The following is a 26,153-nucleotide window of genomic DNA, read 5'->3' on the forward strand; positions in this document are numbered from 1 at the left end:
AAACAGCACTTTCCCTCTCAATAGGGACTGTGTTATAGATCTGGAAATGCTTAATAACAGTTAAAATGGGTAACACGCTACAATAGTTCTCGTAATCAGGATTAAGTGGCTTAATTCTCAAACAGAAAAAAAGCATGTGTGCATGTTAAATAGGTTCAAAACAAACAATCAATGCCATTAAAACCATTCCCTTAGCATAAAATAAGTTACAGCTCATTGAAAATTAAAATTTTCCAATTTGCTCTACGCCCAGGCCATATAAAAAAAAACATTTTTCATGTTGGTCGATCTGGATAGCCTATTATGGTATTTTTATGGACTAAAAAGTATACAGCCTTCAAGGTTACTGTTTTTGAGAGTTGTAAGAGTTAGTTTCACCGAAATTTACGCATTCTATTTACCAGTTATTGTAAAATAGTGAACTTTTCAAAAATATCCCGATTCTGGAAATGCATAAATTTTTGGGATTTTTTGGAGTCTGCAATGTTTCAACCAAAAAAAAACAAATGCTATTAATGATGGTAATTGATGCTAACAGATGCTCTGATGTGACTTTTAACAATATTGAGCCGCTGGGCACGCTTTTGAGCCATCGAAAACGGTTTTAAGTTATTGATTTATTTTGACAGAATCACACAAAATAATAACCAAAATGGCATTTTTCACACAAATTACCAATTTTAACAAAATTAAAAAACTTCGTTGATTGGGCGTATTCAAGAAGGACTTTTCTAATTATGCTTTTGGCACATAGTTGGATATTTTAAACTGTTTCGTTTTTGAAATATAAATTATTTAATTAGGGTAAATATTGTTCGAAAAATACATTCATAATTGTAGACCGCCTGTACACAGTTTTGGTGAACTGCAAAATCTATCATGACGATATCTTCAAAACATACTAAACTAACACCATTATACATAAAAATCATATTGTGAAATAAATTTAAGAATGGCACCACTTTTTCTGTGAAAAAATGCACATGTCGCATTATTTTATGGGCCATACTGTAAGTCCTAAGTCAAAAAAATTTAAAATAAAACAAAAAAAGCGTTTGCGACATTGCAGCAGTTCGGTATGTTACACAGAAAAAAAATGTGAGTTTACTGGACACGGAAAAAATGAATCACATGTAAACTTAGCTGATGTAAACTTGAGATTCGACGTAAACGGTTGAATCACACGTAAAATCATGATTTTAAGTATAATTTGTTTCAAATTTACATCAACTTGCATTTAATTTTAAATGTTTAATGATGTGCAAAAGTGTTACATAATAAATGATGTAACATTCGGAAATATTTTTTTGTGTGTATGTTGGGACCATCCATAAAACACGTGAATAATTTAGCCCCGCCCTCCCCCCCCCCTCCCCCTTCAAGTATCGATTGTTAGCGATTGTCCATGATCCCTATAAAAATATTTGTTTTGTATGGACATTGTCCACGAGGGGTAGGAGGGGTGGTATGAGATTTGAAAAAGTGCCCACGTGATTTATGGATGGACCCGTTACTAAGTGTATGGATTTCAAATCTTGACGCTACCATAATCTAAAGTCTACTTGTGCCGAAGTCTTAAAAATGGAATGGAATTGAATGTTTTATTCATAATACTTTACTTTATTACAGTTTGTTGGATTTTCTATTGTGTTGCTGGCAATTTGGATGCTGACAGATCCCTCGTTTTTGATTTCAATGACACAGAATGAGAGCAATTACTTCATTGGTCTATACATTTTACTAGTCGTCGGTGGACTTATGCTAACTGTTGCATTCCTTGGCTGCTGTGGAGCATTTAAAGAATCTAGGTGCATGTTATTGTCTGTAAGTATTATTCAACTTGACAGAAAAAGAAATGTAAATTTACACAACACGTAATTGCTGTTTCTGATATAAACTCACTCAATGTAATATTGAAATATGGAGTTGCAGTTGAGTCTTTTTACCGGACGGACGCGTTTTTTAATTCGCTCTACACTTTATTTTTACTTACCTTCACTGACCCAGTCCACAAACGTAAACGTAAACATATTTATTTTTTTGTCGCGCGTCGCGTGTGCACTTATTAACAAACGTAAGCAAAATGCAGTGCTATGTGCCGACGTGCTCTTCACCCTTCGACCAACAATACCTCTGGAACTGTACGGGCATTTGTAATCGAAAATTTCACGCAGCCTGTATTGGGGTCAAGCGTGGCTCCGAAGACGACTTGCAACTACATGTACTTCCTATATGCAGCCTTTGTCGAAATAACCTACATATGGAAATTGACATTAGAAAAATAATGCAGCATCATTTAGAAGGCAGTCATATGATCTTGACTCACATCAAGACCAATGACAAGACAAACCAAGAAGCCCTTAATGAACTGCATAATAAAATCATAGGCCTGCAGGAAGAAATTAAGAAATCTGCAGAAATCGCAAGTCGAATACTTTCGGCAGTATTAACACAGGCACCGGCAATGGACTTCCCCTTAAACGAAGTCAGAAAAGCATTTGAAGACACCACCTCGGACCAGAATCAAAAACTCGCTGAATCATTCTGCCGTATCCAGGAAATTACGTCATCCCACCGGGATGACATAATTAAAACAATTGCCTCAGCAGAAAAATGCCCCTCGGACATAATTTTAGCAGTCCACGATGAAGTGAGGGCCCTCACTTCATCCATCAATAAACTGCAAGACAATGAAATTGAAGTCCGGCAAAAATCACTGGCAGAAGAATTAAACGAACAAACCGTACTGGAAATCGAATCTGGCTGGCGACTTATCGGCAGCAAAAAAATTTGGAAGCCAGACTGGACCGACTTCGACGCCAGGCAGCGGACTCGCCGTCTTCAGGAAAAGGAAGCCGAAAAAGCACGTCGCCGCAACCGAAAACATCGTCAACAAATTCAGCACCAGCAACAACAACAATCACAACAACATCATCAGCAACGCCGGCAACAGCAACACCTGCAGCAACAACAATCACATCAACATCTTCGTCGGCAACAGCACCAGACCAACTGCAACTCTGACGCAGGCCGAAACCCAAGTACGCCACATTTTAACTTAAAGGACAATCAATTCGACCAGGACAACGCAAGTAGCAGCAACTTTTTCACTCATTCGTCAACCAAATTGTCCGACAAGGAACTTCTAGACCAGGCAAGGGTCGAATTTTCTGGCCAACCTCCAACTACATCGAATTCAAACTTCATCAACTTCCGAAAAGGGGAAACCATCAACCCCTACCGGAAGGAAAAAACGCCAATCGTCCCACCTCTAAACGCCACCACGCCGCAGCCAGCAAAAACGTCATCACAAACTCCTGAAGTAACAGACAGTATGTTCTGTCTGGACCCAATGAAGCCGCCCATAGTACGCCTAACTGAACAGTCTGCAGTCGGCGATGGCCGTTTCCTGCTGGCCAGACTCCGCGAAATTAAAGTCTATGACAATCTCAGACTATACTTGGCGTATCTGAAGGACCAAAAACCGGACGTCTGCATAGACGGACTAACACTAACCAGCATGCATGTCTTTTTTGCATCCAATGGCCTGCCTACTGAACCTGAACATCTTATGAACATCTTCATGGAATACAACTCAACAATTGGAATTTCACCTAAGCAAACCCTCACCGACCTGGAAACCTACAGGAAATATGTAACAACTAGAAGACTTCAATACCTGCAGCATTCGCGCGAAGCCGCCAACAAATTTTACCTGCCGACTACATCGTCGAATTTTTACAAGCATTGACGCCTTCTAACACGGAAGAAGAAATGACACCCTCGCAAGAGGCAGTAAGTACTATTAATAATTTAAGTATGTCTCCAAAAATTTCTTCAACGGAACAACAGAATGCGAATGAAATTCTAATTTATTGTCAGAATTTCAATCGCATGAAAAGCCCAGGCAAAATGAAGGAAATTTCTTTAAACATTCTCTCACATTCTTTCGACATTATTCTTGGAACTGAAACTAACTGGGACGAAAGCGTCCACCCTGAAGAAATTTTTGGAAACAATTATTTTGTATTCCTAGGCAATAGAAATTTAAATCTCAGTCAGAAAAAGTCAGGAGGCGGCGTCCTCTTAGCCATAAATGCCAGACTTAATCCAAAAGAAATTGTAACTGAAAAACATATTCAATTTGAACAAGTCTGGGCCAAAGCCACTATTGCAGGCCAAGTACACATTTTTGCATCAGTATACTTTCCGCCGGACCATGCAAATAAACAGTCGTATGAACTATTCTTTAAAACAGTAGAAATCATAACATCAAAAATGGAACCGGAAGTAAAACTTCACATTTATGGCGACTTTAATCAAAGCAAAGTCGAATTTATATCTGACCAAGAAAATGAAGCAATTCTTCTCCCAGTCATTGGGGAAAATGAAACTTTGCATTTTCTCTTTGACAATATTGCAAATTATGGACTTTTCCAAATCAATCATGTAAAAAACCAAAGAAATTCATTTTTAGACCTTTTATTCACTAACTGTATTGAAGACTTTCATGTACAAGAATCTGTAACCCCCCTTTGGAAGAATGAAGTCTTCCATACAGCAATTGAATATTCAATTTATGTCCATAAAACACTTTGCCCATTGACTGGGAATATGAAGAAGTCCTGGAATACAATAAAACAAACTTTGTAGAAGCCAAACGTAAACTACTTGCAATTGACTGGCAAAATTTATTTAATAATGAAGGAAATGTCGACGAATTAGTAGGAAAATTCTATACGGAAATTAACACTATTACATCTGAAACCGTACCTACTAGAAGAAGACGACGTAATAACACAGGCAATGATTACCCAGTGTGGTTCACTCCACAACTAAGAAATTTAAAAAATAGAAAACAAAAAGCCTACAAACTATACAGAAACAATACAAATGACACAAATCTTCTGAACTATCTGAATATTTCCGACCATTTTTTTTCGGCACTCAATTCTGCCAACGAAGAATATAATAGTAAAGTCGAATCTGAAGTCAAATCATGCCCGAAAAATTTCTTTAATTACGTAAAATCCAAATCCAAAAGTAGTAACTTCCCATCGCAAATGCAACTGGACGAAAATGTAGGCAGTAACTCAAAAGAAATTTGCAATCTTTTTTCAAAATTTTTCAAAGAAGTATACACCTCATTTTCCGAAGAAGACCGCGACCGCGACTACTTTTCATATATACCGGAATTTCCAAATGACGTCTCAGTCAATTCTTTGTCAGAAACGGAAGTACGCCAGGCATTGAAGGACTTAGACTCATCAAAAGGACCAGGACCCGACGGAATAGCACCTGCATTCCTAAAGAACCTTGCAGAAGAATTGACATATCCACTGCATCATCTTTTCAACATGTCAATAAATACTGGAAAATTCCCACAAACATGGAAAAAGTCTTTTTTGGTGCCTATTTTCAAGTCAGGCCCAAAATCAGACATACGTAATTATCGCGGAATTGCCCTTTTGTCTTGCATTCCAAAACTTTTCGAATCTATTATAAATGAAAAAATCTTTCAGCAAGTAAAAAACCGCATCACATGTAAACAGAACGGCTTTTTTAAAGGCCGCTCTACTAGCACCAACCTTTTAGAATTTGTAAATTTTACACTGAATGCAATGCATAATCGCAATTTCGTAGAAGCAATTTACACAGACTTTAGTAAGGCATTTGACAGAATCGACATACCATTATTAATCTTCAAACTGCAGAAAATTGGAATTCAACCGAATCTTTTGGAATGGCTTAAGTCATATTTGACTAAGCGCGAACAAATTGTTCGCTTCCAAAATGTACTATCGGAATCAATTCACGTCACCTCTGGGGTTCCGCAAGGATCCCATCTAGGACCTCTTCTTTTCATCTTGTATGTAAACGACATTTCCTTCATTCTTAAAAAAATTAACGTACTTGTATATGCAGACGACATGAAATTGTATATGGAAATAGGAAATGCCAATGACAGTCATGTATTCCAAAACGAAATTAATCTTTTCTACACATGGTGTAGTAAAAGCCTACTCCAATTGAATGTAAAGAAATGTAATTCCATTGCCTTCAGCAGAAAACATGAAACACCAAACATAACAGTATTATTAGGAAACCAACCAGTAGAAAAATGCAAAGTAGTACGTGATCTAGGTGTCATCCTAGACTCACAACTAACTTTTGTAGAACACTATAACACAATAATAAACAAGGCAAAAAGTACATTAGGCTTTATAAAGCGCTTTGCATTCAACTTCCAGGACCCGTATACTATTAAATTACTCTATATAACGTATGTCAGGCCACTCTTGGAATACTGTAGTATCGTCTGGAATCCATACTATGCCGTACACCAAGCACGTATTGAATCTGTCCAAAAACAATTCTTACTGTACGCACTACGTAAACTTAACTGGACTGCATTTCCTCTCCCATCGTATGAAGCACGCTGCATGCTCATAAACATACAATCATTACAAGAACGTCGTAAATTTGCCATGCTCTCTTTCATCAACGACATTATTTCTCAACGCATACAGTCAGCAGCATTATTTTCAGTAATACGCAATAGTATTCATGAACCAAGCCGTACTCTTAGACATTCACCACTTTTTAGAATAACTGCATACACGACAAATTATTTAAAAAATTCGCCATTAAATCAAATGATGCGCTTTTATAATGAAAATTCACAGTACATACATTTCGACATGTCTAAACCGGAACTACGAAAAAATCTGTACAATAGAAATAATATCTAGTATGTAAGAAAATTGTAAGTAGTCTACATAAGCTTGACGAATAAACAATAAACTAATTAAAGAGCAAAAAGTCATGGAAATTACTCTAATGAAAACGAAACGAAACTATTGGCACTACGCCCCCCGGGGCATGGCCTTCCTCTAACGTGGGATTTCTGCTCCAGCGCCTCTGACGAGACAGGAGAAAACGGGACCGACGTTTTACTTCACCATCCGATAGAAGCTCAGTGGATAAGGCGGGAATCGAACCCGCGTCTCATAGCATCATCGGGATCGGCAGCCGAAGCCGCTACCCCTGCGCCACGAGACCCCCCCTCTAATGAGTCTAATGTAAATCTAAATCTAATGTAAATCATGAATCTAATGGAAACGTTGAGCATGGAAACTCAAATCTGATGAATTTTTACCCGGGTTCAGCTTCCGGTAAATTCTCTTTTAATGTAAATCATATATCCAATGTATTTCTGCCAAACATTGACTTCAAAACAACCCGAACTAAAAATAGTTATATTTGGTTCTCTTTCTATCGCTATCATTCTTCGCTGGCCCACTGCCTGAGCCTCGACCTCCCACTGAGAATTTTGGCTCGAGCCTCGAGTCGATCTGGCTCGAGATCGAGCCTGAATCGAGTCGAGGCTCGAGCCAGAATTCTCAGTGGGCTGAAGAAGTTGAAGCTGTACCCAGTTAACTCAATCCGAATTCTGAAACGGAATCTAATTAGAATCGTATACAAATTCCGTTTCGAACGAAACAACCGGTTCCGTGTTCGATGATCAAAGGGGTCGTCCATGAAATATTTCACAATATTTAAGGCCCCACCCACCCTTACAAACCCCCCCCCCCCGTCATCCCCCTTATTTATTTAACAAAGACAATAACATTATTTTTAGTATGAGGCGTCATCCATCAAGTATGGCACACTAAAATCAGCAAAAAATAACCCCCTCCCCCCAATGCCACTTTTTTTTGTACATTTTTATTTATTTTATAATTCTGAGATCAATTTTACAGCTTATCATTTTTATAGGATATGTTTTTAATTTTTGTTATTGTTGAAATCACGATTAATGATTCAAGTAAGTAAGTAAGTAAGTAAGTATCATTAACAACTCTGTTTCTTAATGCCTTGTATCATGTTTGATTTATGAGTTACGTTTATTAAACATCGAATTACTTTATGTAAATATTTTACAACCGTGGTGTAGGGCTAAGCGTGGTTGCCTCTCACCCAGTCGGCCTGGGTTCGATCCCAGATGGTCCCGGTGGCATATTTCGAGACGAGATTTGTCCGATCACGCCTTCCGTCGGACGGGGAAGTAAATGTTGGTCCCGGTATAACCTAAAGGTTATGTCGTTAGCTCAGTCCAGGTGTAGAAGTCGTCTCCCTGGGTCCTGTCTCGGTGGAGTCGCTTGTAGGCAGTTGGACTCACAATCTAAAGGTCGTCAGTTCGAATCCCGGAGTGGATGGAAGCCAAGGTGTAAAAAGAGGTTTGCAATTGCCTTAACAATTAAGCCTTCGGGCACCTAGTTTTGAGTAGGAATCTCGCAATCGACAACGTCAAGGCAATGCTGTAGAGCGAACAATTTAATTTATTTAGGCCTGATTTTTCAAATGTTTTATATAAATAATGCACTTGTTGTACCTTATCCAGTAAAAACACAATGAACTTATTTTGCAGTATGCCGAGAATCGCACTACCTAACACTCGTCAGCCAAATCAACCGTAAATTTTGTTTCTTTTTCTGCTAATCGGTTGTGCTGAAATTAGTCGAGCTAGGTATGTGCAACTAACTGTGTAAGGATACCAAGGGTACTGGAAATAGAAAAAAAATTAAAATTTAGGCTTAAAATATCTACAAAAAAGTTATTTGATGTTTGATAAGCTTAACTCATAAATACAAACATGATACAAGGCATTGATTGAACTCAGAACTAAAAAAAGTAAAAATGTAAAAAAAAAACAAATTACATAACGTGCCGGACTTTTCAAGGGGGGGGGGGTGCGTGACAATGTGTGGCATAGGGGGGAGGGGGTTATTTTTTGCTGATTTTAGTGTGCCATACTTTATGGACGCCTCATACTAAAAATAATGTTATTATCTTTGTTAAATAAATAAGGGGGATGACGGGGGGGGGGGGTTTAAGGGTGGGTGGGGCCTTAAATATTGTCAAATATTTCATGGACGACCTCTTTGATCAGTATCCATTGCAATTAAAAGCATTTGGGAGGTGCTGTGCAACCGCAAATTAACCAAAAGTATCGTGCGCCTCCATTTATACAGTTAAAAAACTGAAAATGACAAAAAATCGAAAATCCCTAGGTGAAATATTTTCTAGATCACAGATATCGAAAAGGGACCCCCTTAGCTACCTTTCCACGAAAAAACATTTTAGGTACATTCAATTTCAATAATAATTGCCTTCCGCCATGGCGTGTGACGCATTATTCCTGCAGGACCAGCTTAACATTTTCGCCAACTGGTGCATGGACAACAGGATGTTGTTGAACGCTTCCAAATGCGCTGTAATCACTTTCACTCGGAAACGCTCCGCTATTGCATTCGACTACAAACTTACTAACACACTCTTGTCAAGGACATCTTGCGTTAAGGATCTCGGCGTAATGCTAGATAGCAAATTAACATTTTCTGATTACCTAGCATACACCACAGCGAAGGCTTCAAAAACTCTAGGGTTTATTTTTAGAATCGCTAAAAAATTTCGCCAAATAAGCTGCCTCAAGGCATTGTACTGTTCCCTATGTCCGTTCCACTTTGGAGTACTGCTCGGTTGAGTGGTCGCCCTTTTATCAGAACAGTATCCAGCGGATCGAGTCTGTTCAACGGAAATTTGTTCGTTATGCACAACGGCACGTTTTATGGGCCGACCCGTTGAATCCTCCATGTTACGTCGAGCGCTGCAAAATGTTACAACTTCTCTCTACTCGACGTGATGTGGCTAAAGTAACATTCGTTACCGACCTTCTCCAGTCCTCAATCGATTGCCCATCAGTTTTGGAACTCATCGACTTCAACATACGCCGGCGCACTCTCCGCACCCACTACTTTCTGAGTGTTCCCCGAGCACTTACGAATTACGGACATCATGAGCCACTATCCAGCATGTGTCGTATTTTCAATTCCTGTTCTGATTTTTTTGATTTCTCTCTCCCTCGCAACACTATCAAAAATCGAGTCCTCAATCATCTTAGGAATTTGTACCGAAAATCTGTGATATTATTTATAAGGAAAGTGACATAAATGTTAATCGTTAATTGTAATAATTGTTAGATTTAAGTATGCTCGTCTTGTATCATTGGAGTTTGTAAACTTGTTGATGCGTTAAGACGAGGTGGTTTTGTGCCTCTCTGAGAGAGTGTCCTCTGACACAACTCAAAGGGGCTTTTCCCCACCTCCAAATAAAAAAACAAAACAAAACAAAGTATGTCCATATTACCCCACAAGGCATGTCCAAATTACCCCACAAGGCATGTCAAAATTACCCCCACACAAAAATGTGGGGGTAATTTGAACACCTTTTGATTTTTGCGATAAAAATGGGTTTTTCATCAAAATTTATCGAAATGAATGACATTTTTCCATCAAATATGGTCTCTATTATCCTCTGGTGTCATCCACATTCCTTTAAAATATCCATACAGCCCACGACAGAGCAATTTCCTTAGGGTGTCCAAATTACCCCACACTCCCCTACTTTGTTTTGCTCTTATTTGATTTTGTATTTTTCAACACTTTTATCTAATTCTTGGATCCAGTCAGAACTTGTTTTTGCTTGTCAGATAACTTCCGTCGACATCGTCAATCTGTCAATTGATTGAAAAACCGATGTCATGCATGTCGAACGTTTGTCGTCCGTTTTCGTACTTTCGACCAATCGATATCGAAACGGTAAAATCAAAAGCGTGCGACAAGTTGTACGACGTGCGACATTTTTCAAACAGGGTGGCCACGGAATTTTACACACTCTTTACCTTTTCTGAGAGTTCAAAAATCCTCCCAGACTGACCCAGACCGCAGAAAGACAGCAGAAATCAAAACGGTAGTCAAAAAAGCAAACTTAAAAACTTGTCTCCTTGGCCTTGCCACAACAAACAACATTTGACATTTGTCAAAGTTCAAAGCTCATGTTCGAAAACTGTTGTGTGCAATATCGCATCAAAGTAGACAAAAAATTACAACTTCCATGGTAATATTAAGCATTTCGAGAGTAAAATGTGTTTGGCAAAATTTTGAGTTGCAATTCATCTAAAACAGATGTAATATTAAACCTTCCTTTTTTAAACATTCCATTTTAAAGCTTCCATTTTTACACAATTTTTTGCTGTGTGCTTTAAGGTAGCGTTTGGTGAAAACTCGGCACGATGAGTAGCGTTAATGATTTTCGAGCTCGTTTTTGTGCGTTTTAGTTAATTATCGCGGAGTGACGCCCCCGTCGGGTAAATCTTTGATTTTAGGGGATAGTCTCGAAGAAGCACGGATTTGGTCCTCCCTAGTGGTTACACAGTAAAAAATAATGTAAATTTGGAAGCTGTAATTTTGGAAGGTTGAATATTACCTCTTTTATGATGTAATTTTACCTCAATTTAGACTGAAAAAGAGACATTACAACAGAAAAGTGGTAAAATTACACATTTCCAGAGGTAAAATTACATCTTTTTTGTGACATAAAAGATGTACCCCTTCCCAGATGTAATATTACCATGATTTTTTTTTCTGTGTACTTAAGATAATTTCATAGCATTTATACCCTAAATTTTTAAAATTTTATTTATTCGCTGGGAAATCACTAAATTTCAACTCTGAGTGTACACTAGGGTGCCCAGAATATGGGACTTTTTTTCAAAACCTCGCTCCACAAGCTGAATATTGTTCCTTGACCTATTTTAGGACTCTGGGCCAAATATGAGCAAAATCGGTCATTGTTATCCGAGCATTCGTTGGAGAAGGTTGTCTGATTCAACATGACTCGTCGCGTCCCGGCGCAAAACGCCGGCAATATCGCCCTACCTGCGGCTCAAGCAGGCAAAAAAGTGGGAATTTCCAAAAGGAAGGTTGAGGCCTCAACTGATGGCCAAAAACCTGGGATTTCCAAGAGGAAGGTGCTTTTGGAAGTGACATCGAACAGCAAAAAGACGAAAAAGAGCGACGGTACTGTACCGATGGATGAGGAGGAGGAGAACTCTTCGTCGCACGAGGAGCAGCTTTTGAAGAACAACAAGTTCGCTGGACTGCCTGACGAGGACCAGGTAGCGAAAGCAAAGGAGAATGAAGTGAAACAGCGAAAGGAGAAACTGCCTCCTTTTTATGTGCGGCAATCAGCAGCAACGATCGACTTTCGAGCGGGGCTGGTTGAACTCATCAAGTCTGGGAAAGTCCAAGGCAACATTCGTCTGTGTCAGGACGGATTTAAGGTGCTGGTGCAATCCAGGCAGCACTATCAACTGGTCAAGGAATACTTGACCGAAAACGAGGCGGAGTACTTTACCCATGATGTCGCCATGGATAAGCCGTACAAAATCGTCGTCAGAGGTCTGTACGACATGCCAGTGGAGGAATTAGCTGCCGAGCTAAAAGTTTTGAAACTGGATGTGTTGGCCGTGCACAAAATGAGCCGACGCAACAAAGACATCAAGTACCGTGACCAGCTCTACCTGCTGCATTTGGCTAAGGGATCGACGACGCTTCCTGAGCTGAAGGCAATCCGAGCGGTTTTCAACATTATCGTGTCGTGGGAGCGATACCGACCAGTGCACCGTGACGTCACACAATGCTTCAACTGCCTGGGTTTCGGGCACGGAGGTAAGAACTGCCACCTAAAGCGTCGTTGCGCCAAATGTGGTACCGATGCGCACATCACATCCCAGTGCATCCAAGATTCGCTGGTTAAGTGCCTCAACTGCAACGGTGAGCACTCGTCAACCGACCGAAAGTGCCCCAAGAGAGCTGAGTTCGTGAAAATTCGGCAGCAAGCATCGACGAAGAATCAGCCTCAGCGTCGTAGAACTCCTCCAGCCCTGGTGGAGCAAAACTTTCCACCTCTTCAACCGCGACGCCAGGTCCCGAACTTGGCACCGTTGCCGTTGGATCCCAGGAAGAGAGCTGAGATGAATCAACCGCGGCCGGGTTCCAGCCAGGAGCCGAGACCGTCACCACCGGGCTTCAGCCAGGAGCCAAGACCAACCCAAGAACCAGCAGTTGAGGAAAATGGTAATGATCTTTACACCTCAACCGAACTCCTCAATATTTTCAAACAGATGTCCGCTGCACTGCGTGGATGCAAAACCAAGACCCAGCAGATTGAAGTGCTGACCTCGTTCGTCATCCAGTATGGATCGTAGGTCCCTCAAGCTGCTGAATTGGAACGCTTGCTCCATTAGGAGGAAGAATTTAGAGCTGGTGGATTTTCTTCGCGAGAAGGAGATCGACGTAGCTGCCATCACGGAAACTCATCTGAAGCCCGGTGAAAAAGTTTATCTGCAAAACTACAAGATCGCGACGCAGCTCGACAGGACCACCTCTGGAGGAGGAGGTGTGCTTGTCGCTGTTCATCGTGATCTCAAGCCACGCCGGCTGCCACACTTCAAGCTGGACATCATCGAGGCCGTTGGGGTGGAAATTCCCACTTCGGTTGGCCCAGTACTCTTCATTGCTGCATACTGCCCACGTCAGGTGAATTCCAGAGATGGTTCAGCAGCAAAACTGAAGAGCGATATCCAGAAGCTGACACGGCGGAGCGCAAAGTACATCATCGCTGGTGACCTCAACGCGAAGCATGAAGTTTGGGGCAACAGCAGGAGGAATCGGAACGGAGTGATTCTGCACAACGATCTGCAAAACGGATACTACAACGTTGTGAGTCCAGATCGTCCAACGAGGGTGGCTCGGTCTGGGAATCACTCAATCATCGACTTCTTCATTACCAATATGGCTGAGAACGTGGCTCATCCTGAGGTGTTTGAAGAGTTGAGTTCTGATCACTATCCGGTGGTTGTGGAGGTTGGAGCATCCGTTACTCCGCAGCGGCAACCAACCCGGAAAGATTACCACAACGTTGACTGGCAGCAGTTTCAGCAAGTGGTCGACAGCAACATCGACTATGATCAACACCCGGAAACTTCTGCCGATATTGATCGTTCGCTGGAGGTGATCCAGCAGGCTATCAACCAAGCAGAGGCTGCCAACGTTCGGGAGGTTCCTGTTAATTTTAAGGTAACTGATATTGACGTAGATACTAAACACTTGATAAGACTAAGGAATGTTTATAGGAGACAATATCAACGGACTGGGGACTATGACAAAAAGATTTCAGTGAACAATTTGAACAAAATCATACAAGACCGACTTGACAATATCAGAAATCAAGAATTTTCAAAACATGTAAGCCAGCTTGGGAATTATTCAAAACCATTTTGGAAACTTTCTAAAGTTCTTAAAAACAAACCAAAGCCTATTCCTCCTCTTATTGTTGAGGATTCTCCCTTGATTACATCCGAGGAAAAGGCAAATGCACTTGGGCTTCATTTTGTTAGTTCTCATAATCTTGGCGCTTCCATGACCAGCCGTAAAGAAACATCAGTTGCCAATAGTATTTCAACAATTAATAACTCTACCTTTGAATTTCCTGCAGATTCCCATGTTTCTGGTGAGGAAGTCAAAGTTGCAGTAAAACAAATGAAAAATATGAAAGCTCCTGGCTTTGATAACATTTTTAATCTAGTGTTGAAAAAACAGAGTGATCAGTTCTTTCAACATCTAGCCAATATTTTCAATAAATGTTTGCAACTTGGTTACTTCCCCACCAATTGGAAACTGGGCAAAGTCATACCAATTTTGAAGCCTCAAAAAGATCCAACATCGCCAACAAGTTATCGTCCCATTAGTCTTTTGAGTAGTCTGTCCAAACTCTTTGAGAAGGTCATCTATTCAAGGCTTTTGGATTTTACCAACGATAATAATATAATTTTGAATGAGCAGTTTGGCTTCCGTAAGGGACATAATACTGCTCATCAGCTTACGAGAGTAACCAAAATCATCAAGCAGAACAAGCTTGAGTCTAAATCAACTGCTATGGCTTTGTTGGATGTTGAGAAGGCTTTTGACAATGTTTGGCATGATGGTTTGATACATAAACTGTATTTGTACGGTTTTCCAATGTATCTTATCAAAATTATCCAGCACTATCTTTCGGAGAGATCGTTCAGGGTTTTTCTGAATGGGATTGCTTCTGGATTATTCAACATTGATGCTGGGGTTCCCCAAGGAAGTATTCTTGGCCCACTTCTGTACAATATTTTTACATCTGATTTGCCTACTCTTCCTGGTAATGGTGTGTTGTCACTTTTTGCTGATGACACTGCCGTTATTTATAAGGGTAAAATAACCAGATATTTAGTTGGCCGTCTTCAGAAGGGTCTTGACGTTCTTTCCGAATACTTTGGCGACTGGAAAATTCGTATAAATGCAGCAAAAACTCAAACCATCATTTTTCCTCTTTCCAAATCGGCCAGATTTGTCCCAAAGGATGATGTTTTGATAAAAATGAATGATGTTTCGATACCCTGGTCAAAGGAAGTTGTCTACTTAGGTCTCATACTTGACTCGAAACTTTTGTTTCGGCAGCATGTAGACAAAATATTGAACAAGTGCAGCATTCTCATCAGGTGCTTGTACCCTTTAATTAACAGAAAATCAAAGCTTTCTTTGAAAAATAAGCTAGCAGTTTACAAACAAATAATTTACCCCGTTATTGAGTATGCAGTACCTGTTTGGGAGTGTTGCGCTAGAACTCATAAATTGAAGCTCCAGCGTGTCCAAAACAAGGTACTCAAAATGGTTTTGAATGTTCCTGGCTGGACAAGATCAAGTGAGGTTCATGAATTAGCAGAAGTAAAAATGTTGGATCAGAAGATTCAAGAAAAATGTTTGAAATTCAGGGAAAAATGTGCTATTTCTGAATACCCCTTGATTCAAGGATTGGTTTAGTTTATTGTAAGTTTAAGTTAGTTTTAGGTTAGGTTATGTTTTCTTAACATTTTTTTTTTCCTCATTGTACCTAGTGTTACAAAAATGATAAATCATATATTTTTAAAGTTATGAAAATGAACAGTGTTTAAATCACGAAAAGCAAATTAAAGCTGAAGAGCCACAGCTGACCACTTATTATGTAAACCAAATGTAATTATTATAAGAAAGATTCAATAAAGTATATTTAATTAAAAAAAAAAAAAAAAAAAAAATGAGCAAAATCGGTCATCATTTACCCATTGATACTCTGAGGTGAAGTTTGTATGGAAAAATGTATGGAAAACCCAAGTTTCTTACGGTTTGGTCTGCACGGTGCGGTACTTCTATCCAAATATTCTCAAAAGTGAGATTCTTATTGAAAATTTAATGCTCTACAACTTTGTAGAACATACCAAAGCTGTAAAACTCGATCCTGAAAAGTTATTAGCGATTCAAAAAAGTCATTTTTGTATGAAAAACATTTTTTTCGCCAACTTTGGGCTCGGGTTTCAATGGATTAATCTCATCCAATTTCGCTCAAAATTTACACAGATGCTTAAAACAACCCAAAAAACCGTTTTCCGCTTGTGGAGCAGGGGGTAATTTTTTCTGGGCACCCTAGTGTACACAGAAAAAAATAATTCGGTAAATTTACATAATTAATGATGTACCAAAAGTGCACGTCATTAATGATGCTAATTTACATGAACTTCATTGTAAAATTAAGTGCCATCCGACGTAATCGTGCGGACGAACTTTGCTTTAGAAACTTGTAAATTTCCGATGAAATCGATGTAATTTTACCAAAGCCAAATTTTTTTTTGCTCCGTTGAATTCAGAAAATGATGTAAATTTCAAATGCTTTTATAGCCTGGTTTGGAACGGCTCACTTTTTTCTACATTAGTTTACCATTCCAAACTGCGTAAGGCAAATAAAGAAAATGAAACTTTATCAAATGCTAAATTGAACGGAGTATTAAACTTTACTCTGAAAGCGAATTTGTGATTTCTATGACTTTGTTATACTTTAAACTGAAACTTACTCACTTGAAGTCTACTAAACCTGTAATCATATGACCAATCTCGCAAAACATCTCGGAAGCCACAATTCTTGTTGATTATTGCTTACTCAAGATGACCGGCAAACCATTGTCATGGGTTTTCGTTGATTGAATTGTAGAATGCCCGACAACGGCAGAGTGAATCCTAAAATGGAAAGGTCTCACATTAGAAACTTTTTCTTTAAATTTAAACTAAATAAAAACTCACATAAATGAGAAATCAGGTCGAGCCAACGGAAGCCTTTTGCAGCTATCACCCGAGCCCACCGGAAGTTGCTTTTGACTTGGTCAGTTTGGTCTTTGGATAAGGTGTAGGCTTTTATCTGCGGTTAAATAAATAAGTTGATCAAGATAAAACCATTGTTTGAGAACTTTAACTTACCTTTTTCTACAACAAGGCAGTATCTTTTATCAGCTTCTGAGAAGAATTAGACTTGACGTCGTCACCGCTGACTGGCTGAGGAAATTGCTGAAACACAACATGGCAAAATGTATCTATCAATGATCTATAATGCTACAGGCGTGTGAATGAGAGCAAAGAGCATTTTTAGGAAACTAAACTTTGAATGAAGCATGTGTGTATTTTCAGCTTATTGAAATGGGAAATGATCTCACTAACTATTGAAAAAGGAGGGAATCAACGCCAAAAGATCTCGCACAACCTGGGGGTGAAACAATTTCCGGCCTCCAAAACCGTATTGAGGCGCTCAATATTCTCGACGAAACGTTCGGGTCCATGAGTTCCGCCATCATCTCATCCAACTGCGCTCTTCCTAATCCGCTGCCTGCTTGACCCTGTCCATCCAGGATCATAAATCATTCAATCAATCAAACTTTATCTTACACACCGGTACCTTTGAAAGAAAAATAAAGCGTAAATAATATCATTATGTTTTGTCTTACAAACTTGCTTCTTTGTACATACAATTCATAATTTTCTCCTATTTTTGCTCTGCCGGTTACACAAAATTTTAAAAATTCATTCGTTCGATCCCACACTTTTTTATCATTTTTATTTTCGTTTGTTTTGATTCAACTTTGACGTTTCTCACCAAACTCAAATCGATGTCGACTTATCGCTGAATGCCGACTGTCGGAGTTTACCTTTGCAACGTCATTATAGAAACCAGGTATGCTCACATGGATGTATATTGTAAGCACAAAAGTAAAATTTTGAATGGGAACTACAATTTTTTTTTTAGATTCTGATGTATTATGAAAGAGAATATATGAAACGCTGGGTAGCTGACATCTAATGTTTTGTCTTTTCTGAGGTGACTTTTTTTATCTTCGAAATATATTTTTTGGAGCACAGAAATACATTTTGGCTTGAAAACACTACCAAACATTAATTGTTTTCTACCAAAGTCTAACCTATTGGAAGTTCGAATGATATGGACAATCTGATTTTTTTTTAAATTTTGATTTAAAAAAATATTTGCCAGAATAATTAGGCTGCTCTTTTATCTTCGAAATATATTTTTTGGAGCACTGCAATACATTTTGGTTTGAAAACACTACCAATTGATTAATTGATTGTTTTCTACCAAAATCTAACCTATTTGAAGTTCGAATGATATGAACAATCTGATTTTTTTTAATTTTGATTTAAAAAAAAATATTTGCCAGAAAAATTGGGCTGTTGCAAAAATATATTTTTTTAAAGTTTTTGTCTCCCCCTTCCATTTGAAATCGGCCCGAATTTAAAATCATTTTTAACATGTTTAGGTTCGTTTAAAAATATTTTCAATTTAAGTGTTTTTAAATGTACAGTACCACAAAAAGTTTTTTTTTGTGCCGAAATTTTTTTTTTCGTGAAGACGGTTTGATTTTTTCTAAAGCTGATGAATGCAAACTTACTGTTCGGGTGTAAAATGCATTCTGCAATAACTATTTTATTGAAATATTGAAGTTCTGGCTTGCAATTTTAATTTTAATATTTTAATTGCTTTTTGCTGTAAATGAGTCAATATAGATTATTCTTCATTTGTTAACGGTACACATCAACCATAGCTTTTGCACCCAGATTTCTGTTACAGAAATTTTAGTATCTTCAAAACTACGAGAACTATCGATATATTTTTTAATTCATCCCCTAAATTACTGTCTTCGTAGTTATTGACAACAAAGTTTGACTATTTTTACAATCAGATTCTTGCAGGATTGGGTTCGTAAGTTTGACAATTTTGGAATAAGAAGACAACAACTTCCTTGGTTGCTGTGCACCCTTAAATGTAAACATTCATTGATGTGTGCAAGATACACTGCGTGTGTACAACCCTTATTTGCCCATTTACATTGTTTTGCTTAAAATGTTACGTTATTTTAAACTCAATCATCCTTACGAATACGGATGATCGGCAAATTACGCCAAATTCAGAGACAGAAACATTCGAAAAAATAGTTTACTCTATAACGTATTAAAAGGTTTTAGCATTGGCTTCTTAGACTCTATCAATTGTGTTCATCATAAGTATTATTATTTTTACAAAACAAAACAAATAACACTAACTGCCGAGCAGTACCCACTTTTGGATAAGAATGGGCGTAGTCTTTTTGTCGGAGTTAAGACTTATAACAATTCTTGGTATGCTAACATTACCGTGTAAACTCCGACATTTTTTACCGCTTCAGAGTTGAGGTCCCGTCTGTCAAACGAATTCTATCCAAACAGCTGATTGCATTTTAATGAAATTCAATTTAGTTTGAAAACTGTATCTCCTGCTAAAACAAATAAAAAATAGTGAGAAATTGGTAAAAGTCAACAAGTGCTACTTACTTACCGATAGCATCATTTCAGCAGAACGTGCAAATTTTCCGTTTTAAGACAATAAGTGAAAAATTGTCTCATCTCGGAGAAAATTCGTATCCGGCCAGACCAACAAGGAGAGATCACGGAATCTTCCACGGCAATCTCAAATCACGACCAAAGTGTTGCACACCGAAGCCGTCCGCATGCCGACTTCAGATGGTCAGCATGGATCGGGTCTCAGTCGACGCTTCTAGCACTCCCGATACACCCTAAGAACTGCAATTTGAGGATCCGGACAACATGAACAAACAAATTCCAACGGATTTTAGGTGCGTCCGATCATCAAAATGGACAGCAACAATGACCGGGAGAGTCCTGCTGCAGTGTGTGGTAAGTGTCAGCTAAACCGCTGCCAAAACCAGTAGCAGAATTACCCCCTTCTGATGAGTCAAGGGATCTTTCAAGTTCGATTTGGGATTGCTTTTTCAGACGATCTGTAATGTAAACAATAATTCTTTACCTCAAATGTTAACCATTTAACCGGGACATCGCTTGTTACATTACCATTCAATCAAATTATTGTTTTTGTTTACCTGAATCCACTATTTAACTATTGAAAAGCATAACAAATCTAGCAAACAATGCAAAACAGCCGTTGTGGGTTTGTAAACAAACAGTGCCAGATGTAAACATCCTCTAGCGCTAGCAGGACACACTCTTTGTTTACAAACCCACGCAACCAATCACATTCAATTGATGTTAATGTTTACCTTGCAACACTAAAATTTAACTTAAATATTAGCTCACAACATCCGCACCTCACCCGCAACTCGATAATAATAACGAGCTGTCATTAACAACAACAAGCATATTTGCAAAGTTGAAATTTACGTGCCGGAATTGGATTTATTTTACATGGTTTCAAAATTACATGTTTTTCATACTTTCAAATTTTAGTTTCATCAACAAAATAATAATCATTTACATGAGATTTGAGGGTTACGTGTAATTTCAGTTTACAAGACACCTCTTTAAATGGAATGCAACGATTTACATCGGTTTTCAAATTTACATCGAGCATGTTTACGTTTGAAACATGAATTCAGTGTCGTGTAAATTCACACTTTTTTTCTGTGTAGCTTAGAGCGTGTTCAGGGAGCCCAAACCTATCATACCTTGACGAAACTGAAGCGTTTACTTGTGGGATTTCCAAACCTTCTCCATACCCCCTCCCTACCCATTTCATTTCTCATGCAAAACTATTTGTTTTTTTCATGTAACTGCACACAAAAAAATATTTCCGAATGTTACATCATTTATGATGTAACACTTTTGCTCGTCATTAAACATTTAAATTTAAATGCAATTTGATGTAAATTTGCAACAAATTATACGTAAAAACATGATTTTACGTGTGATTCAACCGTTTACGTCGAATCTTACGTTAACATCAACTGAGTTTACATGTAATTCATTTTTTCCGTGTCATGTAAATTCACATATTTTTTTCTGTGTGTAACACAGTTGTCCACCCCATTTTCTCTAGCTGCGTTACGTAATAAAAGAACGCTCCCAAAAATGGAGCTTCTTTAAAACATGATTCTACTAATAAAATACATTTGAACACTTTTTTCAGTTTTTCAGTTGTTTGTTGATTGTGTTGGTAGCGGAGTTAGCAGCTGGTGCTTGGGCATATCACAACTCATCAAAACTGGATACGTATGTTCGATCCGCTGTAAAGAATGCCGTTCAAGATGAATACTCTGTTTTGCCTACCAGAACGGCTACGTTAGATTCGATTCAAAAATATGTAAGTATTATGATTAGTTTCTACACCCAAAACTGGGCAGCGCTGGTCCGAGCGAATAATGGCCTCGAGACGAGAGAATAGTGGTACCATTGATTGGTACCGAAAATCATTTCCCCGAAAATTCCACATCCCCGAAAGTGCCACTTCCCTGAAAATCATTTTTCCGAAAATTCCACATCCCTGAAAATCATTTTCCTGAACGGCCATTTTACCGAACTATCGTTTTCTCGAATTTACATATACCCGAATGGTTACTTTACGAAAAATCAATTTTCCCGAATGATTACCTTGATATAAACTAAAATGTTATTTAGGGATTTTTTTTTATAAAAGTATGACCTTAAACTAAATTCTCCTACGTCCTACGTGTGTTTTTTAAGATGAAAAAAGAAAAAACAACCGTAGAAGGCTATTCATAAACCACGCGGACACTTAAAGAGTTCGGGGTATTGAGATCATCCACGTTCCATAAAAAAAAGATTTTTTTTGTAGGGGCAATTTTCAGCAAAGGACAATTTTCCAAAACGGGTTATCCACGTGGTAAGGATTGAACAGCAACGATAGCTTTATGCGACGACTCGATGCGCAAGATTCGGTTTGTTCTAGATTTTGTTTAACTGAACTGATTTGTCTTTATGAACTTTGGCTGGTTTTGTGAAGGCTTTGAAAACAAAATATTATTTTTCACGTCCAATTCGAGTTCTGCGACCAACCCTTTTAGTCAAATCTAATTATGTAGTTAATTATTGAATTACAAAATGCTTTTTTTGAATATTTCATCACCGCTATTTAAATTAAAAAATACTCAAATACTTAAAAGTAACTTAGGGGCTATATTTAAGCTCGACAGCATAAAAAAAGGACGACTAAAAAAATGTTTGTTATTCGATAATCCAAAATGAACTTTTGATAAGGCCTTCGGATAATCGAGTGATTTTCGACTAAATGCATTTTTTTGCGAAATGATCAATGTATTAAATCGACGCTGTTGTGCTATCTTGTCGTTTGTCGCTTTTTGACGTTCCGAGAAAATCGCGTTTTAATGTTTGGCCTTGAATAAACGAGAGCACGCAATGTAAACAATAACAAACAGGTTTTGTTTGGTTGACCATTCTGTGCATTGTCCCGAAGTTTTACAAATGTTTGCGGTAGTCAGGCATGTACGTGTGTCAAACACTTTAGACCTGAAATCCCTTTGGCCAGTTGTCGCACTTACATCAATTTACAGGGTGTGTCAAGTTAGCACAACAAGATTGAGACTTCTTTCATATGAAGAGCGGCAACAATGCACGGAGTATTTTCGATTTTTATTGAATATCTCAGGATTGAAATCGAATTTTGGGTATCTGTGTAGGGCACTGTGAGCTACAAAAATTGGCGTTCTTAACTCAATTTGGCTCATTTAGATCTGTTCATTAAAAATATGTACTCTGCTCAAGATGTTCTCCTTATCTACATCATTTGACATAGTCGGAGTTTTTTGTTGGATTCGGTGGAGTCAGTTCTATTTTGAAGGCAGTTAGAGTAACTAAATCTCAGAATCCGGAGTCCGAATCCTTTAACTCTGCAGACTAGGAAAATATTCAAAATTAAAGTGAAGCTCGGAATTTTTTGAACGTTCAATTGTGGACATAATAATCCCTACTTCCCCGAACCCAGTCGCGCGCGGTTCTGGGCAACGGCCGTACCCGCCTGACCGGGGAAAATGATTTTCGGGTAAATGACATCTCGGGAAAGTGTCTTTTCGGAGATGTGGCATTCGGTAAAAATGTCTCTTTGGGAATGTGGGTTTCGGGGAAATGTCATAGATTCTAACGCAATGACGCCTCGGCCACCACAGATTGGTGAACAAGGTGTGGTCAGATGTCGATGTATGACACTTGCTGGAGATTTTAGTTTCAATTTACGAATGAACTCATTTGTTTATTATGGTGGTGTGAGTTGGTAGATCCCGATGATGCTATGAGACGCGGGTTCGATTCCCGCCTTATCCACTGAGCTTCTATCGGATGGTGAAGTAAAACGTCGGTCCCGGTTTCTCCTGTCTCGTCAGAGGCGCTGGAGCAGAAATCCCACGTTAGAGGAAGGCCATGCCCCGGGGGGCGTAGTGCCAATAGTTTCGTTTTCGAGTTGGTAGCATTATTCTCTCGATTTTGGCGCTGAGTCCTCAATAAATTTTGAAGGAACGATTCTTTCGACTCGGAATTTTGGGTGTATGATTTGGTTCAGGGGTCTAAAATTAAGCCTCAAATTCTGATGTTAGTGAACCATCGTAAATTTATTCAATTATTTATTTATATTTAATCAGAGATGCTTGCGCGGTTTTGGCTTTTTCTACAATGTATTTCTTACGGGCGAACTATCATGTATACCACTCGAATCCGGTGTTCCTTTCAAAGTGATTTTTTTACTGATATTACCATTTCTGAGGTTCTTCTCAGTGATTTCTGTTAAATTCTGTTAAAAGGGTTGTATAGGGGACATCTTAAAATGAATTAGCTGAAAAAATCTACTTCCTAGAACAAATTCTATCATTTTTACATCTGAGCAGTTCTCTCAGATTTCGGTCATTCGATTTTTTTGTATTTTTTAATCCGACTGAAACTTTTTAGCTGCCTTCGGTATGCCCAGAGAAGCTATTTTGCATCATTAGTTTGTCCATATAATTTTCCATACAAATTTGGCAGCGGTCCATACAAAAATGATGTATGAAAATTCAAAAATCTGTATCTTTCGAAGGAATTTTTTGATCGATTTGGAGTCTTCGGCAAAGTTGTAGGTATGGATACGGACTACACTGAAAAAAATGATGAATGGTAAATTTTTTTTGATGATTCTTAATTTCACTTTCTGTCACTATTTTTTTTATTTTTTTTTTATTTTTTTGATATGTTTTAGAGGACATTAAATGCCAACTTTTCAGAAATTTTCAGGTTTTTTCAGGATTTTTCAACATTACTTGAATACCAAAACTTGGTATTGCCATGGTTTTAATTTAAGGTATTCCCGCGCCCTTGGAAAATAAGATTTTGGTATTCCTGTGGTCTTCCACATACATGATTTTGGTATGATTTCATATTTTACCATCTATTACTGGGCAACCGAGAGCACATTTTGGTCGCTGGTATTTGCTCAAGTAATACCAAAATTTGGTATATTCATACCATTTTTAGTGCAGCAGTTACAGTTAGTGAAAAAACGGAAATGATCCATATGCAACAGCCAAATCTACTCACCTGATGATTCCATGTTGTTCTTAGTGATATTCTTCACCACATCGAATGCATTTGTCATTGATGAACGGCCTGTGCCGTAAAAAATAACAAGATTGAAAAATAAGTACTATTAAAATGAAACTGGATTGAAATTAACCAAAATTCAATAATCTGTTGATTGACTCGTAGGCCGTCCCAAAAAAATTAAAAGTTGTCAAATGCTCGGTGCTCACCCCAAGAATGATAGATTAGGATGTCAGGAACAATGTTTTCATTCAACGAAAAATTCCCAAAAATGGTTTACAACTCGCGCGCGGAGCTTGAATGAAAAAAGTGCATTTTCAGAAATGCGAGTAACAATCATACTAAAGTCATTCAAATTTGGTTGCCTTGGGCTTCAAGTTATAGTTTAATGTCCCCTGGACAAATTCCTGTACAGCCATGGTCCATAAAAGCTTGTTGTTGGGCATGGTACGGTGTTTTATGGAGAAAAAATTGTATTTTTTAGCCAAAAAATTTCAAAAATCACTCCCCAAAGCGAGCCAAAAAAATTTGCAGCCAAAACTAGTGCATTCAGCTTATAGGAAATTTAACGGAGATCATTTTGCTTTTTTTTAACATTCAATTCATGTCCACGCAAAGCCGAGATATTTGCATTTTAGCATAGAATAGAAGTCCAACTGTCAAAAACAAGTTATATCACTTTTTTCTCAAGAACAACCCAGTCAAATCAATCCGAATCCTGAAACGGAATCTAATTAGAATCATATACAAATTCCGTTTCAAACGCAACAACCGGTTCGAACACGGAACCGGTTGTTGCGTTTGAAACGGAATTTGTATACGATTCTAATTAGATTCCGTTTAAGAATTCGGATTGATTTGACTGGGAAGTAGCGCCGCGTATCGGCGCCCACTGAGAATTTTGGCTCGAGTCTCGAGTCGATCTGGCTCGAGATCGAGCCTGAATCGAGTCGAGGCTCGAGCCAAAATTCTCAGTGGGCGATGGTATACTACTTACTCAAAAAAAATCCACACGTAGATGCTACGTGAAAAATCACGTAACCCCAATTTTCCAATCCATAGGTCCGTTTTACGTGACACACGTAAAAATAATGTGAAAGTGTACCGGCAAAAAAAAATACTTCACGTTGATGTTACGTGAAAAACCTTATAGTATTTTTCCACTAGGTTTATTCATGTAGCTTTGATGTGTTTTGAAATGTAACTCCAACGAACTCACTCGAGTGGGCCAAATTTCTACGTGATTATGTTAGTATGAAAATTGACGGCGTACGGTGAAGACCTGCTGCCGGAATGTTCCTGTAAAGTTTCTTTAAAAATGTAAAAGTTGGTAAGTAATATTATGTTTAATTTGGTTCTTTTTTTGAATAATTAATGTTATTTTAGAAACCGGTCTCTGGTAGAACAACATCCTTTCTCTGTGGCCTCTGAAATTCGGGCCGGTGCCAACATTAGCGACCTGAAAGACTCCTCAAAGGCAATCCCGGTTTCTTCAGACGGAATGGCAATCAAGGT

General features: G+C 38.4%; 1 protein-coding gene and 1 long non-coding RNA gene across 4 annotated transcripts in view; one reads left to right on the forward strand and one right to left on the reverse strand.

Annotated features, from left to right (window-relative positions):
- The window catches only part of LOC120427924 (CD81 antigen), an 80,320-nt gene extending 58,825 nt beyond the window's left edge, over nt 1–21,495 (forward strand). Inside the window, exons 2-3 of the mRNA XM_039592865.2 lie at nt 1,630–1,824; nt 21,226–21,495. Coding sequence (XP_039448799.1) covers nt 1,630–1,824; nt 21,226–21,480 — 450 coding nt within the window. The 3' untranslated portion in view covers nt 21,481–21,495. The remainder of the gene's footprint in view (nt 1–1,629; nt 1,825–21,225) is intronic.
- LOC120427927 (uncharacterized) lies at nt 15,756–18,646 on the reverse strand. Of its 3 annotated transcripts, none has more exons than XR_005607012.2 (5): nt 17,763–18,646; nt 17,457–17,691; nt 17,220–17,306; nt 17,046–17,160; nt 15,756–16,982 (listed from the first exon to the last, which is right to left on the reverse strand). It is a non-coding gene; the product is annotated as an uncharacterized LOC120427927 (long non-coding RNA). The 3 variants fall into 3 exon arrangements; XR_005607011.2 differs by having other exon boundaries at nt 17,500–17,691; nt 17,763–18,643; XR_005607010.2 differs by having other exon boundaries at nt 17,220–17,691.
- Nucleotides 21,496–26,153: the final 4,658 nt, after the last annotated feature.

Source organism: Culex pipiens, chromosome 1, assembly GCF_016801865.2.
Source record: "Culex pipiens pallens isolate TS chromosome 1, TS_CPP_V2, whole genome shotgun sequence".
Classification (NCBI taxonomy): Eukaryota; Metazoa; Arthropoda; class Insecta; order Diptera; family Culicidae; genus Culex; species Culex pipiens.